Below are 16,985 nucleotides of genomic sequence, written 5' to 3'. Positions count from 1 at the left end.
TCGAGAAGGATTTTGATGAGGTGAAGAAACTATGGCAAGCAATTCAGGAAGAGGATACCCTACAAATGGTTCCATCTATGTTTGTAATTTACCTGAGGTAACTGATGAAAGTATGTTAGCCGAGTATTTTCGAACCATTGGCTTCAGAACTTGAATTTCTCCAGAAGTGCATAAGTAAAAGTTTAGACTTTATGCAGTAGTTAACGTTTACTTTGCAGTAATTGTAAAAGTTTGAGGTTTTACTTGATCTCTTTAGTCAAAGAAGATAATGGACAAGAGGAGAAATAGTAAGTTTCATTATCTTTTTCGAGTTCTCATAGATTTCCAACATCATAAAGCTGTCATTGCTATCTTTGCTTTTTCCTGAATAGATCAAATCAGAAGCTTGTAAGCAATATGAACCTACAATTGTAATTTGTGTTTTTAGATGTATCTTGATGGTGTTTCATGTTTTCAGTAGGAAAAATAATGAAATTTCGTTTTCAAATATTGCTTCTATACTGCGGCTAGCATCCGAATCCTATGTTTTTGATTAATGTGATAAGTGATAATTATGTTTATTATATGCATATCTAGAGGGAGATTTGTTAATGTTTGCCATGAAATTATATGATAATGTGGTAAGAAGGAAATTTTGTGAAAATATGTTGAAAACTAATGCTAGTTGTTTGAATGAATGAAATCAAACAGTTATGTATTGAATATATATATGCATATAGCAGAGTTATGCATATGCATTGGATGTATGGTTTAGTTTCTTGTATTGCGCAGATTCTTGGTTGCTTGACTGTTGTTACATTTTTCGGTGCAAGCAACTCGGATGAGACTAAATCAGTAATGAAGTTACTTTGGGACTTAATTAATCCTGGAACTGACTCTAATGTATGAATTTTAACTGATATTTTTATCTATATATTCTGTAATTTAAATTGGAGCCTAAAAGGATAGGTTTCCTTCTATATTTCATCAGATTGAAAGGAAAGATTCACCAGCCATTTTAACTGCCATGATATCCGCTTGGTCCTTTCTTCTTTCTACCATTGATGGGTGGAGAAGTCACAAAAATTGGCAAGGGTGAGCCTTTTAATTAAAAAGTCTCATTTATTGTAAATTTTTAACAATTACAACCTCTAGATAGTTATCGTCTTTCTTTTTGTTTTCCATCTACAAACAAATTTGAAATTTCATTGATAGATCTGCAAATTTGGATGCAGGGCAATTACATACTTCTCCAACATATTAGACAGTAACGATGAAGCACTATGTGCAGCAGCATGTGAGGCTCTTGCTTTAGTATTTGAATCCAACTGTCTGGAGAAATTCTCAAGTAAAACCAAGGATTCAAACAAAGAACTTAAGGACAACATTATAAAGCAACTCAGAAGCCGGTTGTCAGAAACAGGCAATGAAAGAATTTCTAGTCAAGATCGAAGAACAGGGTTCAATTCTGCCTCGGCTACTTTAGATTTCCTAGAGGTACTGATTTGACTTTGTTTTATGCATAAATTTAATAGATTGTATCTTGAGCTGTCATAATAGTCTTAATAACTTTCAGGATGGGAAATGTGCAATCTCATGGATATTTTCATTGAAAAATTCATCTTTTGTCTTTGTATTGTTGATTTACTTTTCTAGGCTGGCTTTGTGTAGCTGATCATTTACCTTAATTCCAGCAGTAAACAGGCTGATTTTCCAATGTTTCTATTTCATATAAATGCACTTTGTAGGACTTCTTTGGCACGTGAAATGAACATATTAATTCTTTTTCATGGATTTTTCTCTGAAACCTTTCTAATTATTGTTGTTGTTGATATTATGATAGACATTATTACTATTTACATTTTTTAAGCAAACCAATGTCAAGTATTGATTTTGAGTTTAGAAAAGCAAAGATACTTCACATCTATAACTGGATGTAATTGATGAGCGTTAGATATAAGTATGTACTTGACATACCCTTGAGTGAATTCACCAATTTTATATTCTGATTTTGCTCGAGTAAATGTCATTAAGTTACCTTGTGCAAAAGATGAATTTGCCTCACCAACATTTGTCAAAGTCCTTGTGCATATTTGAGATGGTCTTAATTTGACAGAAAATGAAGTATAGTTTAACTCTCCTTGCGGTTTACTTGGCTTTTCTTGGCACTTGGCCGATCTATGTGCAGGCATCCCAATATATAATATAGAATTCACCATGAGGCTTTATTCTAACAGTCATCCTGTCTGTGGGAAATCTCTCTCAAGTTATAATGAACAAAAAATAGAAGAAGAAATTCGTTCATATGATCATTTCTGCAAAAGAAATTATAATCCAAATGTTGCACATCAAAGTTACCAAAAAACAACCTTCCAATTCTCCATTTGATAAGTTGCACAGTAATAGGTCTCTGTTCCATGCTAAAAGCAATCCAATTCCTTCAAAATACTTGAAAAACAAACAAAACGATAAAAGTACTATAGAAGCCATTATATTAGGAGTTGCATTGTATTTTGCCCTTTCCACTGGAAAAATGAGTAAATTACTCTTTATACATTAAATCAAAAAGTAAATTAGTCTTTTTATTAATATATGAATATTATGTTTGGATATTATAACATGTAAACTAATGAAATTATGTAACTTTTTATTAATATATGAATATTATGTTTGGATGTAAAATATAATTCTCAAGTTATTTATTACTTCTAATATTTTTGTTTTTATTGTAGAATAATTAAATTATTTGTTTCACTAATGATATTTTAGCACATTAAATATGTATTGCGGTTTAAAAATAATAAAATATATTTTATATTATTTTTATAGTATTATATATTATGATTTTAGTAAATTCATATAAGAATATTTAATATTAAGAATTTTATTAAATTATATATTTTAATTAAAATATATTTAATAATAATTATGTTAAAATATGATTAAATTATTGATATTAATAATCTTATTAAAATTTAATAACAATAACAATAATCATTTATCTAAACAAATTTCTGCTAATGGTATTCTAGTCATTTCAGTCTTTTCCCTTATGCTATTATACCTCCATTTCATTCAACCAAACACAAGAATACTATTACGCCTCTATTCCATTACATTCAACCAAACAATTGAATTGCTATTAAGCCTCTATTTCACTACGCCTCTATTCCATTACAGCGAACCAAACGTGCCCTAAGTGTTGCAAATGAGTTTATCATGAAAACCATAAATAAGACTGTTAATAAAAATGATATATTAATTATGTGATTAGTAAGTGAAAACTCCATATTTTAATTAATGAATAGTGGTACATTAAAAACTTTCTTCCATGGGTATTTGAATGTGATGATGAGGGAGTCAAAGAAAGCAGGCCGCCGTGGTTGAAAGAAGTGCACAACATTAGGTGACAGAATTTGAAGGTGAAAATTCAAAGTGCATAAATCCTCAGCGCTGACGTTGCATCATAACAGTCACCGCATCTCAATCTCATGAAGCGATTTTTCTCTTTCAATTTCTTCCACGTTGCAACAAAATTTTTTAGTGGAATTCCTAAATTCAAATCCTCCCCTTTTATCAATTATTTTAAATGAGGTAGTCAATATGGTATCCATAATTTTTTTTGTAATTCACTATTGAAAGGGAAGAATTTGATTGATATGAACAATATCTAAATAGAAATGCGCATGCTTTTGTTAAATAAGTTGTATATATTTTGATGAGGTTAAATTAGCAATATATTTTATTGAAGAAAGGCGAGGCGCGGCTCTCCCCCTATATGCTGATGAGTTGGACTTGGGCATTTTCCACTCCCCGGAAACGTGGACAGTTGCTTTAAATTAAGTTTTACGTAATTAAGGAGTTTATAAGCATACGTAAAATTATTAATATAATAATGAAAATCAATTAACCGTAATTAGAAATTATTGTGTATAATATAATTTAAATTCAGAATAAACTTTTAGAGAATCTAAACGTGATATTTTTTTTAGAAAGGAAAATATACCAAGCCTAAATACAAGAAAATAATAATAATCATTACTTGATTCCACAAGAATACCTGAACAAATATTCTCTTCTAGTAAGGCCTTGATCTCGGATGGCGGTTCTTTAAGTACTATTAAATGGTCAATGTCATTACTAATTATTTTGGCTAGGCGATCCGTCACTTTATTATTTGTTCTGCAGATACTCTTGAAATTTACTCTCCAATCTTTGAGATACAAGTCATTAATGATCTAAATTTCAACAACGTTGTTAACAAACATTGTCACTCTCCAATTCAACTGTCTTAATCCTTTATCCCAGACTAGTTTCAGACCTTTAAGAACTGTTTTAGCTTCAATCTGGAAAATATTTATTATACCTATTTTCATCTTTAAGAACGTGAGATTTGAATATTGTAAAATTCAAACTTAGAATTCAATTTTTTTTGTCAAATTGGGAATTACATAGTATAATATTAATGAAGGAATTAATGTATTTATTAATTTAAATGTTATTACAAAAAGCAATTTTAAGACGCTCCTTAATGAAATTCACTTAAGAAAACTAAAAATAAATATTTTAATTTGACTTATAAAATTTAAAATTTTAAAAAGAAGAAGACCATTAATATTGTTTTAATAAGGAGGTGGGATTAAGGTGATTATGGGCCGGGTCAAGTCGGGCTAGCCCGACCCAAAATATGGGCTTAAAAATTTATCTAAGCCCAGCCTAAAAGAAAATTGCTAAGCTCAACCCCGGCCCATATTAAATTTTACAACATCAAAATAGCATCAAAAAAAGTTAAACATGAAAGTTCAAAAAGTATATTTGATTAAAAATAAAACATATATATTTAATATATAATTTGGGTCAGGCCGGGCCCGGGCAAAAAAAGGTTTACCCGAGGGCCGGCCCGTTTTCTAAACAGGCCTCTCTTTTTTTCAAACTTATATTTTTACTCGAACTCTCTCATTTTTCAGGCGGGCCAGGCCGAGTAGTCCAACCCATGATCAGCTCTAAGTGGGATAGACAGCTAATTGCCACGACAGGAAGGCATTACATTCTTATCCTCGAAACCAGACACCATTAGCAGCATATATTTAACTACAACAACATCTAATATGCATTACACGGTGTAAGCAGAACTTTTTCCTTTTAAAAAATGGTATTTATAGGTGACTAAAAACAAGCTTGTCCATAAATAGAAACCAAACGTGATATCATCCTTTATCTTTGATTAATTATTTAATACTATTTTATTATCTTTTTCATGTCATTGACATGTTATTTTAGTAATTTTTTTAATTTAAATTTTCAACTATAAACCCTAAACTTTGAATCAAAATCTTAAAATCTAAATTTTGGATCTTATATCCTGTATTTTGGATCCTAAAACCCTGGACTTTAGGTTTAAGGTCTAAGATCAAAAGTTCAAAGTATGAGTTTAAGGTTTAGAGTTTGGTGTCTATAGTTTAAAATTTGGGATCTAAGATTTAGGGATCATAGTTTCAGGATTTAGGATTTCAAGATACAAGGTTTAGAGTTTCAAAATAAAAGAAATTACTAAAATGATATTTCAATGAAATAGAAAAAATGCTAAAATAATAATAAATAATTAATAAAAGATATAAAATAAGGTGACGCATCTATTTCGTATAATCCTTTACGTCTCACCCTTTCATCTACCTATTTACATGTAATAAAAAAAAATCAATTGTGAGTTTAGATTTATAAGTCAAAATGGACTTTGCATACTTAAATTCTTTTTATTTTATCTAAAACTTATCAATGAAAATATTGTAAATAAATTAGGGCTGCTCCAATCATCAGAAGAATATGTTCTTTAATCCAGATAACTTATATCGACCAGTAAAAGAAAGCGATAAGAATCCAATGAAACCCTTCGCATTAAAATAAAAATAAAAGTTAAGAATTATTCCAAGAGGAACAAAGTCATTTAATGTAATACACATATCTAACATCTAACTAAATATACTTTGATTTTTCTCTACTATTTCATTATATTCTCATTCTACTTATATCTTTTGCCTTCAATTCTTTCTATAACATCTTTTCTTGCCTGATAAAAGTTCGGATGTTATAAAGATGAAATTGTTACACATAGAAGTACTCCTGGATCATGTCGAACTGGATTGAGTTCAAGCCAAGCTTAAGCATAATATTAACAACAGAAACATGATCCTAAAATTTTACTTAAATTTGTCTATATTTGTAAATAACTAATCCAAACTCATTTTAGATCAGCCTATATTATATTTTTAAAAAAAATTTAATATTTAATTTAATACTTTAATATATGTTTTCATTTATTAAAATTTTATATATAAACCATTTAACAATTTTAAAACATTTACTTCATAATATTATATGGTACTCTAGATTTAATTTGTATTTGTTATAAATTATATAATATATAAAAATAACATAATATAATGCATTACAAAATTTGAAAAATGGGTCGAGTTCTGGCCTTGAATGTTCAAGCTCAACTCATATTTTAAACATGCCTATTTTTTTTTTTGCCTAAACTCATTATTCGGATCTAACATTTTCACCCAAACCCTCTCCAAATTTTGGCCAATCTTTCAAGCTTGAGTATGTAGCCTGACTCTTTAACAAGTCTAGTTATACACCGATAACAACATTTTAATATTTAGATAATATTTGAATTTTTTTTAATTTTAAAATAAAAAACTATAATGTATTAATAATATTAATTAATGAGATTTAGTTTGTAACATTAACAAAATTTATAAATGTAATTTCATTTATTAAATATCATTTGATTAATAATTTTTTATAAAGGAATAAATCATAAATGGTACTTAAAACTATACCCTCTTTTTCCCAAGATGTCTTTTTTTTTTGTGACACGTAAATGTTTAACTAAAAAAATTCAAAAAAGGTAAAATATATTTCTTTAAGTTAAAAGAAAAAATAAATTATAAACATATTCTTCTATTTTGTTCTTCACCCAAGAACTTTTTACTGACAGGAAATTTAAGAACTTGGGACAAAACCCTTTTTTTTGGCGACAAAACCCAAATTTTGACGAGTTTTTTTTTTCATTTTTAAACTTAAATTTTGATTCCTTTCTCACCTTGATTCAAAGCTTATGTATTATTTTTCTTAAAAATAACCAAAAAATTTCAAATAAAGCATGAAATCTAAATATTAAGAAGTTGAGTAGAAAAAAAAATTAAGATTACACAGAAAAGTTATCTAAAAGTTAAAGAAACTGCATTAAAAGAGAAGGAATAATCGTAGGAAGGGAGGGAGAGAGTATAAGTTCTTTTTTGTAAAGTTTTATTTTGATTAAATATGATTTTTTTATAATTTAATTTAATTTTAATTAAAAAGTATCACATGTAATAAAATGATTGGCTAAGAGATATTTCTTAACGATTTGGGTAATAGAGTCTAGGTTACATACTACTTTGGGTAATGAAATATCGATACCACTTCTAACCAAAAAGAACTAAGTACCAACTTAATATATATATATATAATTTAAGTGCCACTTTGAATAACGAAAAATATTTTAGATAATATTTGTGACAAAAAAAATTTAAATACCAAATTAGAAAAAAAGCATATAACCCTTTCATATAAAATGATAAAATTTGATTTTATACATTACATATTTTATTCAATTTTATTATTTTTAAGAATAAAACTAATTTTACGACTTTATTCGTAGGATAAAAATAAAACATAAAAAAATCAATTCTAAAATGATTATACTAAAACGTGATCATAAAATGTAAGATCAGTACCAGATAAGATGATGTAATGTTCAAAGCTTCTTCCTTCCAGTAACTAATTTAAATACAAAATCATCAAAAAGCAATTGGGAAAGCAAACTTTCTACGCACTATGATCTACGTGAAAGTCAGTCAATGCATCCCCCGCCATTGAGAAACTTACATCTTCAATCTCCCACCCAAAATTCTTATATAATATTTCACTACAACATTAAATATGCATCTCTTTTTCATTTATCCCATCCACCAAAAGCATTAGCAAAGCTCAAATTAATAGTTCCATCACCTCCCGCAAGCTCACAATTTGAGAGAAATCCGGCCAGCCCTTTGGCAAGCAAATTGCACTTCATCATTCCCCCTCCCTGTTACAGAACATCGATATGACCATTGTTAAACTATAAGTAATGGTCTTCTTGAAATTGCAGCTTCTAACAACGGCATCCATCTTAATATGGCCTGTATCTCATAGGCCGCCTGAACCTTGGTACCCTCCTGAAAATGCAGCAACTAAGTTAATAAAATGGATACCAAAACCAACAGTGACACACTAACATGCAGAGAAACCAAAACATAAACTGGTTATGCTCCATTTTGTCCTATCAAACAACCAACAAGGCCAACTTATTTCTATGCTTACCCATAACCATACGCAGGGTAGTAAGCAGGACCAGGAATGAAAGGCCTTCTGGAGTGGAAAAATGGGTTAGGTCGCCTTCCTCGATACTGTTTCATCCCAGGAATATTTGTTCGTTTTGCAGAGACCTGAGAATTAACCAAACATGCTTTCACTATCATGTAGGTTATATTCATGAAGTAATAATCCACATGTAGATCAAGTCACAAACCTTCAACTGACGACCATGCAATTCTGATTCATTTAACAGTAGAGCATTTTGAACAGCATCAACTTCAACAAATTCAACATAGGCAAATCCTTTAGGTTGACCAAACTTGTCGGTCAAAATTGTTACTCTGTTCACGGTTCCACAAGATTGGAAATGCTGCTGAACTTCCTCGGGTGTACATGCATAGTCTACCTGTTGTTACAAAGATATATAAAGAAATACAGAGTCAGCTGGCATCTAAGATCATTTGTTCACATGCACCAGAGAGATCTACAAAACATTGAGATCATTATTAATTGTACACCTAAACTGTCTCAAAGTTACCTAAACAAGCCAAACAACGTAAAACAGCATATAACAAACTACATTAATGTTCCCCCTCAATAAGTTCTTAACTTCTTATCGATCAAACTAGTTTGAATCACATTGAACTCGCCATCTCTAATAACTAAAATTTAATTGTTCAAGCACATGCACAAAACAAAGCACTTTCAAGCTACACGATATACACAAACATAAAACCAAATTAGGTTGAAGGGATCAAACTGGCAAAACTACTCTTGCATCCGTTGCCCAAACTCAAAAAACATAATCATAAAATTAGCTTAACTTATAAGTGAATTTCCATAATCAAGATATTAATTGGACAGCTAACAAGGTAAATGTAAATGATTTAGCCTGATAAACAAAACAAAGAACATTCAAGGGGGAAAAAGAGGGCATAGGAAAGGGTTGATAAACCTCACATTACCAACGTAAATAGATCTGGAATCGACTTCCTCCTTTTCAGCTTGGGTTGCAGAAGCACCTGGGGAATCTGCATATACATACCAGGAAAAGAAAGCAAAAAAACAAGTAAGTTTTCTAGAAAATAACAATTCAAACACACACAACAATCCATAATTCAAAAATAAATATTAAAATTAATAATAAGGACGTTTAATTTATTTTTCAAAATTAACGAAGATGTTTTCTTTCTCAATTTAAGACGGAAATGAATCCAGAAATTGTTCAGAGATATACCTAAAAATTCAGATCAAATACCCCCCCAAAAAAAAGAGTTAAAAAAGAGAGGAGAAAAACCTTGGACAGCGCCCATCTCCTTCTCGACTTTGGCCTGCATTTCACGTAAAGCCCCGGCTTCTTCCTCGATCTCCTTAAGTCTCTTTTTCATATCTTCCAAGTCCTAAAATGAATTATAAGGGAAAAAAAAAGAGAAGAGGTTGATTTGAATTAGCGAAAAGCTAAGGTAAAGGTAAGGAAAAGTAAAGGAAAAGAAAGAGGGAGACCTTGGAATTGGAATTGGGATCGTGTTCAAATTCTTGGTCATTGCCTTCGTAATCCTCAGCAGCACCAGAAATGTCGATGTCAGCGTCCATTTCTCCTTCCTCGTCTGGGATCTCCCCTCCGTACACTTCGTGCTCTTGCCCTTCGTGTTGCTCCATTCTCTCTCTCTGTTTTTTTGCTTTGGAATTTGTCAAATACTCAAATTAGGGGATTTTGGATTTAGGTTATTGCTTCTCGAATTGGGGATCACACAAGAAATAAAAAAAATATATCATTAACGCAGCTTGTAGGCCTAATATAAGATCCAGGTCCGGCCTCGGATTTTATTTTGCCTGACCTCCCAAAGCCCACAATTTTGATTTTTATTTGTTCTTATTTCAACAAAGATTCAAACATGATAAGTTTAATTTTTGCAATTCGAATATTCAAAAACTCTGAATAATGAAACAACATCCTTCTTAATTTCCCTAGTTTTCAAATTCTCTTCTTAAGTTTGCTTTCTTTCAATTTTTTATTTCATCATCTTTATCTTTTATAATTGTAAGTTGTGTTTTTGGTTTTCATTCATATTTATACTTCGCATCATAAATTTACAGTTGCGTTGAGTTTCACTATAGCAATCCGAAAATCAGTGGTGTTCAAAATGGTGGTTTTAGAATCTCGTTCTCTGATTATTAAGTCCGTAAATGTTATTAATTAATATTTACGAGTCGATTATAATACTATATTGAATTTTGGTCCAATTAATTTGTTAAGTGAATTGTTAGTTAAGGTACAAGTGTATTGACCCTAAAGTCAATGGTGTTGGAAAATGAGGTATTGAGACCTCATTTCCGTAAACCAAGCCCGTAAATATTTTTATTAAATATTTAAAGAGTTATTATATAAATGGATTAAATTTTGAAAAGGTAGTTTGAACGAATTAGTGGTTAAATAAGGTATAATGACTAAATTGTAAAAGTGGTAAAATTTAATCGTTATGAATTTTTAATTAATTGAAGGACCAATTGAAAAATTGAACCCTTTTCTAATATAGTGACGGTAGTGGTGGACGTCTAGCATCCACCAAATGGGTTGATTAAGGTTATTAAGGGTGCGTTTGGTTCGCTGTATTGGATTAGAGGTGTATTGGATTAGAGATGTATTGGATTAGAGGTGTATTGGATTAGAGGTGTAATAGCAAATCAACTGTTTGGTTGAATGTAATGGAATAGAGGCGTAATAGTAATCTTGTGTTTGGTTGAATGGAATAGAAGTGTAATAGCATAATAGAAAAAACTAAAATGACTAGAATACCCTTAGCATAAATTTGTTTTGGTAAATGATTATTGTTATTGTTATTTAAATTATAATAAGATTATTATTATCAATAATAAATAATTTAATCATATTTAAACATAATTATTATTAAATATATTTTAATTAAAATATATAATTTAATAAAATTCTTAATAATTAATATTCTTATATTAATTTACTGAAATCATAATATATGATACTGTAAAATATAAATTAACATAATTATTATTAAATATATTTTAATTAAAATATATAATTTAGTAAAATTCTTAATAATTAATATTCTTATATTAATTTACTGAAATCATAATATATGATACTGTAAAATATAAATTAATGTAATTATTATTAAATATATTTTAATTAAAATATATAATTTAATAAAATTCTTAATAATTAATATTCTTATATTAATTTACTGAAATCATAATATATGATACTGTAAAATATAAATTAACATAATTATTATTAAATATATTTTAATTAAAATATATAATTTAATAAAATTATTAATAATTAATATTCTTATATTAATTTACTGAAATCATAATATATGATACTGTAAAATATAAATTAACATAATTATTATTAAATATATTTTAATTAAAATATATAATTTAATAAAATTCTTAATAATTAATATTCTTATATTAATTTACTGAAATCATAATATATGATACTGTAAAATATAAATTAACATAATTATTATTAAATATATTTTAATTAAAATATATAATTTAATAAAATTCTTAATAATTAATATTCTTATATTAATTTACTGAAATCATAATATATGATACTGTAAAATATAAATTAACATAATTATTATTAAATATATTTTAATTAAAATATATAATTTAATAAAATTCTTAATAATTAATATTCTTATATTAATTTACTGAAATCATAATATATGATACTGTAAAATATAAATTAACATAATTATTATTAAATATATTTTAATTAAAATATATAATTTAATAAAATTCTTAATAATTAATATTCTTATATTAATTTACTGAAATCATAATATATGATACTGTAAAATATAAATTAACATAATTATTATTAAATATATTTTAATTAAAATATATAATTTAATAAAATTCTTAGACAACTGCCAGATAAATATTGGTCCAGGAAAGTTCCTCAAATTCCAATATTTACAATCCTTTCCAATTTTCTCAATTGCTGGAACCTCCTTTATATTGTCATGGTACATGCTTTCCCGGTTAAGTATGGTATCCATTGTTCTGCAACATTAGTAGATAATGTTCGATACAAAAAAACATGTTAAATAACATGTCACAAACTATATTAACATTAAAAAAAAAAGGCATACTAGGATTGTTTGTTCCCCTGGTAACAACTAACTGATGAAAACTTTTGGGGTAAAACCAAAAAAATATGTAAAATATAAAATCAAAGGAGGGAAAGATAAAGCTCAACATCTGATGTTTGGTTGTAATGGTGGCCACCCTGATATCATTACAGTTCAAAAAAAAGTGGGATCATTGTTACAACTATAACAAGGCCTTGATTTAAGTGAATCCGAGTATTGAACCGAGTTCTAAGAATCACAGATTCACAGGTGGGGTTTTTATGTCACTCTGTCTTGTCTTCTTCCAAATCACCATTAGAGGATGCTCCATTGCTGCCCTGCGCCGTTCTAGTTTCCGGTACAGTTCTAAAATCTTTTGAAGGTGTTGGAGAGGGTTTTATAAGTGTCAAATTAGTATCATCTTTGTCAAAATCTTCATTTGCTTCACCAGAGTAAGCATACCTATTAAGATCGGAATAACAAAACGGTGAACTATAAGAAACTGCAAAGACATTGAAATAAAATTCTCAAAGATCAACACTGAAACTAAAATATGCAGGAAAATCAACCACAATATAAAACAGCCATACATCTTTAAATTCCGTAACACAGAGGAACTAGCTAAAAATTAAACAAGTAATCAAGCCTACACAGACATCTCAAGTTGCCGAGTTTTATCTTTATTAACGATCAGGAAATATCTTAAACAATTGAGGGTGTGAGTATGAAGTTTTTTCTTCTTTCATTTTGAATGTCCATAAAACAGTTCATAAACAACCGTAGTAGAAAAGGAAAGGCAGAAAGAGAAGCTTAAGGCTCAATAAGTTAGATATTTACCGCGTAGAATTCTGAGAAGGAGCCCAAAGAACACAGATGACACATAGCAGAGAGAAAGATAAGATTTGCCAGAAGGCTGGGATGATCCAAGCATTCTACCACTGCTCGTTGTAAACATCATTTGCCTTGAAGTAAATCTAAAAAGGCAGAGTTTCGCAGTTGTAAGGTGCAGCAGGTTTTTGATAATGATGCTATTTCTAAAATGCTATATTTTCATCACACTATATGTTGCAGTTTTTGATTACTCTACCCTATACTTCCCATCATAAAGATACCAGACTACACTTAAATTGCTAGCATGTCCTTTGCTTTCTTCTACATTATATGCTGAAGTCTATTGATAAAGCAGCCTAAAGAAAGCATCAAAGGTAATAGACTTGATTTACCTCGTAGCAAATCCAACCGATAGAGACAATAACTGCTACTGCCAATGCATTTGTGAACTTCCTGTATATATCCAGCTTTGCCACCATCCTTTTAGTCTGTTGCATCCATTAGTGAGAAAATTTCATATATTGTTATTAACTTGATCTGCCGATGAAGTTGAAGAAAGAAAAAAATACCTGAAGTTTATTTAAAGTTGAAGAGAGAGAAGTAAATATCCAAAGAATGAAGAAGGCATCTAAGATTGCAACCGGAAGAACCAAAAATAGTCTTGCCTTTCCAGAAAGATCACTCACAGCACCAACATTTTCTACTAGCTCAAGAATTTCAGATGCCAGAAAGAAGGTTGCTCCAAGCATGGTTACCTTTGAAGTAAGGCCACCAAGAGTAGGTCTCACAACACCATAACCCATGGAAACCATCAAAATAATAATCCGTGCAATTGTACGTTTAATAGTATCAAAGGCGACTGCCCACATGGTGATTCCAATAGGCCTGGTTCCACTCCCATTGAACTCAGCGTAATCAAAATACCAAAGAGCCATCTCAAGCATGCCAAGGGTTATCACTAATGTTATAAAATTTTGCAAAGGAAGAAATTCTCTCCAAAATCTTGCATATTGCATGAACCAAAAGATTCCGAGGATCACAAAAACGAGGGACATGAAGCCATAGAAGTTCATCAGAGGTGCCATTCTACCAGACAGATAGCCAGTAGGGTTTTTCCATACAGTTTTCCCTTCAACAATCAAATCTTTAAGATTTAAATCACAGTGAATGAAGTACAAGTTATACATCCCGGTTTTAGTAATTTGTATAGATTTTAATGGCAATGTTGTAACCTCATCATCTTCACTAAATGAGATGCCGAACACTTTAGGCCAGCCAGGATTCTTTGTGGAAGGGCGATGAATCATTTCTCCTTCTGGACAGACACCGAGTTTTGCAAGATCTGCGGTGCAACAAACAGCTCTTTGTCCCCCAAAAGCTGAACCCCCAATCGCCTCTCTATCTTCCACCTAAAAAACGATTGCTTGGATCAAGTGTGAGCTAAAGTTAGAAGATTCTTTGGGTCTACGGAATGTAATTTTCTCAAAACTATTTCAAGATTTAGCCACAAATTCAGGATGCAAAAAAAAGGCGAAAGAGGAAAATCTTCAATGTTCCTTAGCTTTCAAATACTAAATACATGTCGACAGCAATTTAGGAATGTACTAAAAAATAACCTTTTTTTTAGCCTCTCTAATAGTTAGTACTAAGTCAAAATTGACTTAAGCAGACCACTGAACTAAAGAAATTTCAGCAAGATTGAGAAAAAAAATAGATCTTTCATTCCTTTAGGTTCAAAAAGTTTGATATTTTTGTTTCGTTTTACTGAACATATATGAACTTCAAATTTGTCAGCACTGTTTCAACTCAAATTCGTTTTGCCACCCAATTCTAATTCACTAGATCCTACCAATTCTCAAATCCCACACAATTCAAAACAAAACCCCACTAAAATTATCAGAAAATTAAAGAGATCTAAAATCTATAATCAGCAGATAGTTCATTAAAAATGTGAACTCCAAATAAGAAAGAAAAGGGAAATCGAGAAATTACCGGACGAAAGAGTCACCAGCAGTGGGAGTTACATTGTGGGTGTCAGCAAAAGAAGAATGAACATTTCAATCGAGGGAGCAAATCGGCAGAAAAGAAAAGAAAAGAAACAGAGGGAGCAAATCGGTAGAAACTGGAGCAAATCGGCAGAAGCAAAATGAAGGAACAGAAGACGCTTGGATTAGAAATCGGGAGGGTAAAACAGGGAGGTAAACTGAAGCAGCACCTAAACTGAGCAAATGGGAGGGATTAAAAATCGGTGGATTTCACCGATTAGATCAGTAATGGTTTAGCCCTGTAATAGCAATACATTGAACCAAACAACGGATTAGAGGCGTAATAAATGGGGTCCACCGATTAGGGGTGTATTGGCATAGCCAATACACCCAACCAAACATAGTGTAATAGTTAAATTATTAGTTAACTAAACTTAAGTATAATTAATTAAAAACATAATTAAAGTATAAATAATAAAACAAAAGGAAAAAAAAAGGCAAAATACTAATAAAAGCCCTTTTTTAAATTACTGAAATGGGCCTGATAAAACATTAATTATTGGAATGACCTAATTCCCTAAAAACGTGTCCACGTCAGCGCGTTGTCAAGTGACAAAGCAGGAAAACGCGTCATTGAGGGCGCACTTTGTGTCCACGTGGACAAAGCGCTTCCTTGAGGAAGCGTTTTCCCCGTGTCGCTACAGTACCAACGGTCAAATAAAAGCCGTTGGTACCCCCCAACGGTAAAAAAAAACTATAAAAACCTCCCCCCTTTCATTTTTTTTACACTTAAATCCTTTCTCTCAAATTCTCTCGTATTTCTCTCCAGTATTCTCTCATATTCCTCTCAAATTCCTCTTAAAGGTCTCTTTATTATTTTAAAAAAAGCTCTAATTTTATTTTTTTGGAATTTTTTTTAAATCATAAAAATTTGATCATGTTAGCAATGGCCGGAGAATTAATTCGTCTCGATAATAAGTACATATCTGTCGAATAAATGAAAATGGTAAGTGTTAAATTTAATTTTTAAATATTATTTAAGATTTTTTCCATTTATGCGATTTTAAATAATTTTTATTTTATTATTTCTTATAAAAGTCTGTAGATCGGATATTGCAATGCTATATCCGTAATATGCATGGTCATCCATCACCGTTGATAGAGAATTACCTGCGGGAAGCCGGTTTTTGGCACGTGGTGACAGTAGGCTGGGGATGCAAGTTGGACCCAAAACTCATTAGTGCGTTGATAGAGAGGTGGAGACCCAAGACGCACACATTCTATCTTCCATGTGGAGAGTGTACTATCACGTTGGAAGACGTAAATTTGTAATTGGGATTGCCGGTGGACGAGTACGCAGTCACCGGGTCTGTTCAATCTGGTGATTGGGGAGTGGTATGCTACGAGCTTTTGGGTGTTATTTCGGAGAATATTAACGGAGGTCGGATCGAGATGGGCTGGTTACGAGACATATTCCCGGAGCCGGATGATGATTCTATCGAACTAGAAAGAATTCGATATTCTCGGGCATACATTCTTGAGATAATTGGAGGTTATCTGATGCTGGACTTGTCACGGAACCTTGTACATCTGAGATGGCTGCTGAAACTCGTTGATTTTAGAGCAGCCGATGAATTTAGTTGGGGCTCTGCCGTGTTGGCAACAT

At 30.5% G+C, this 16,985-nt stretch overlaps 1 protein-coding gene and 1 pseudogene across 1 annotated transcript; both read right to left on the bottom strand.

Moving 5' to 3' along the window:
- Positions 1-7,772: 7,772 nt before the first annotated feature.
- On the bottom strand, positions 7,773-10,227 carry LOC107949691 (polyadenylate-binding protein 1). Its single transcript, XM_016884426.2, has 6 exons — positions 9,886-10,227; positions 9,680-9,782; positions 9,343-9,413; positions 8,597-8,788; positions 8,389-8,513; positions 7,773-8,243 (listed from the first exon to the last, which is right to left on the bottom strand). The coding sequence occupies exons 1-6, from the start codon at positions 10,039-10,041 to the stop codon at positions 8,198-8,200; spliced, it is 693 nt and encodes a 230-aa protein (XP_016739915.1). The 5' UTR covers positions 10,042-10,227; the 3' UTR covers positions 7,773-8,197.
- A 2,179-nt stretch (positions 10,228-12,406) lies between these two features.
- Positions 12,407-16,557, bottom strand: LOC107949692 (transmembrane protein 87A-like; annotated as a pseudogene).
- Between the last annotated feature and the right edge of the window lie 428 nt (positions 16,558-16,985).

This window comes from Gossypium hirsutum, chromosome D03 (assembly GCF_007990345.1).
Source record: "Gossypium hirsutum isolate 1008001.06 chromosome D03, Gossypium_hirsutum_v2.1, whole genome shotgun sequence".
Lineage (NCBI taxonomy): Eukaryota > Viridiplantae > Streptophyta > Magnoliopsida > Malvales > Malvaceae > Gossypium > Gossypium hirsutum.
This window is presented reverse-complemented; position numbering and strand designations above follow the sequence as displayed.

What these genes read in the sequence shown, in the direction of transcription:
- LOC107949691 (XM_016884426.2), bottom strand. Translation starts at nt 10,041, where the DNA reads ATGGAGCAACACGAAGGGCAAGAGCACGAAGTGTACGGAGGGGAGATC. An exon ending in TGCATGGTCGTCAGTTGAAG is followed by an intron (nt 8,514 to 8,596) that starts GTTTGTGACTTG and finishes GTTAATTCTCAG; the next exon opens with GTCTCTGCAAAACGAACAAA. An exon ending in TACCCTGCGTATGGTTATGG is followed by an intron (nt 8,244 to 8,388) that starts GTAAGCATAGAA and finishes CTGCATTTTCAG; the next exon opens with GAGGGTACCAAGGTTCAGGC.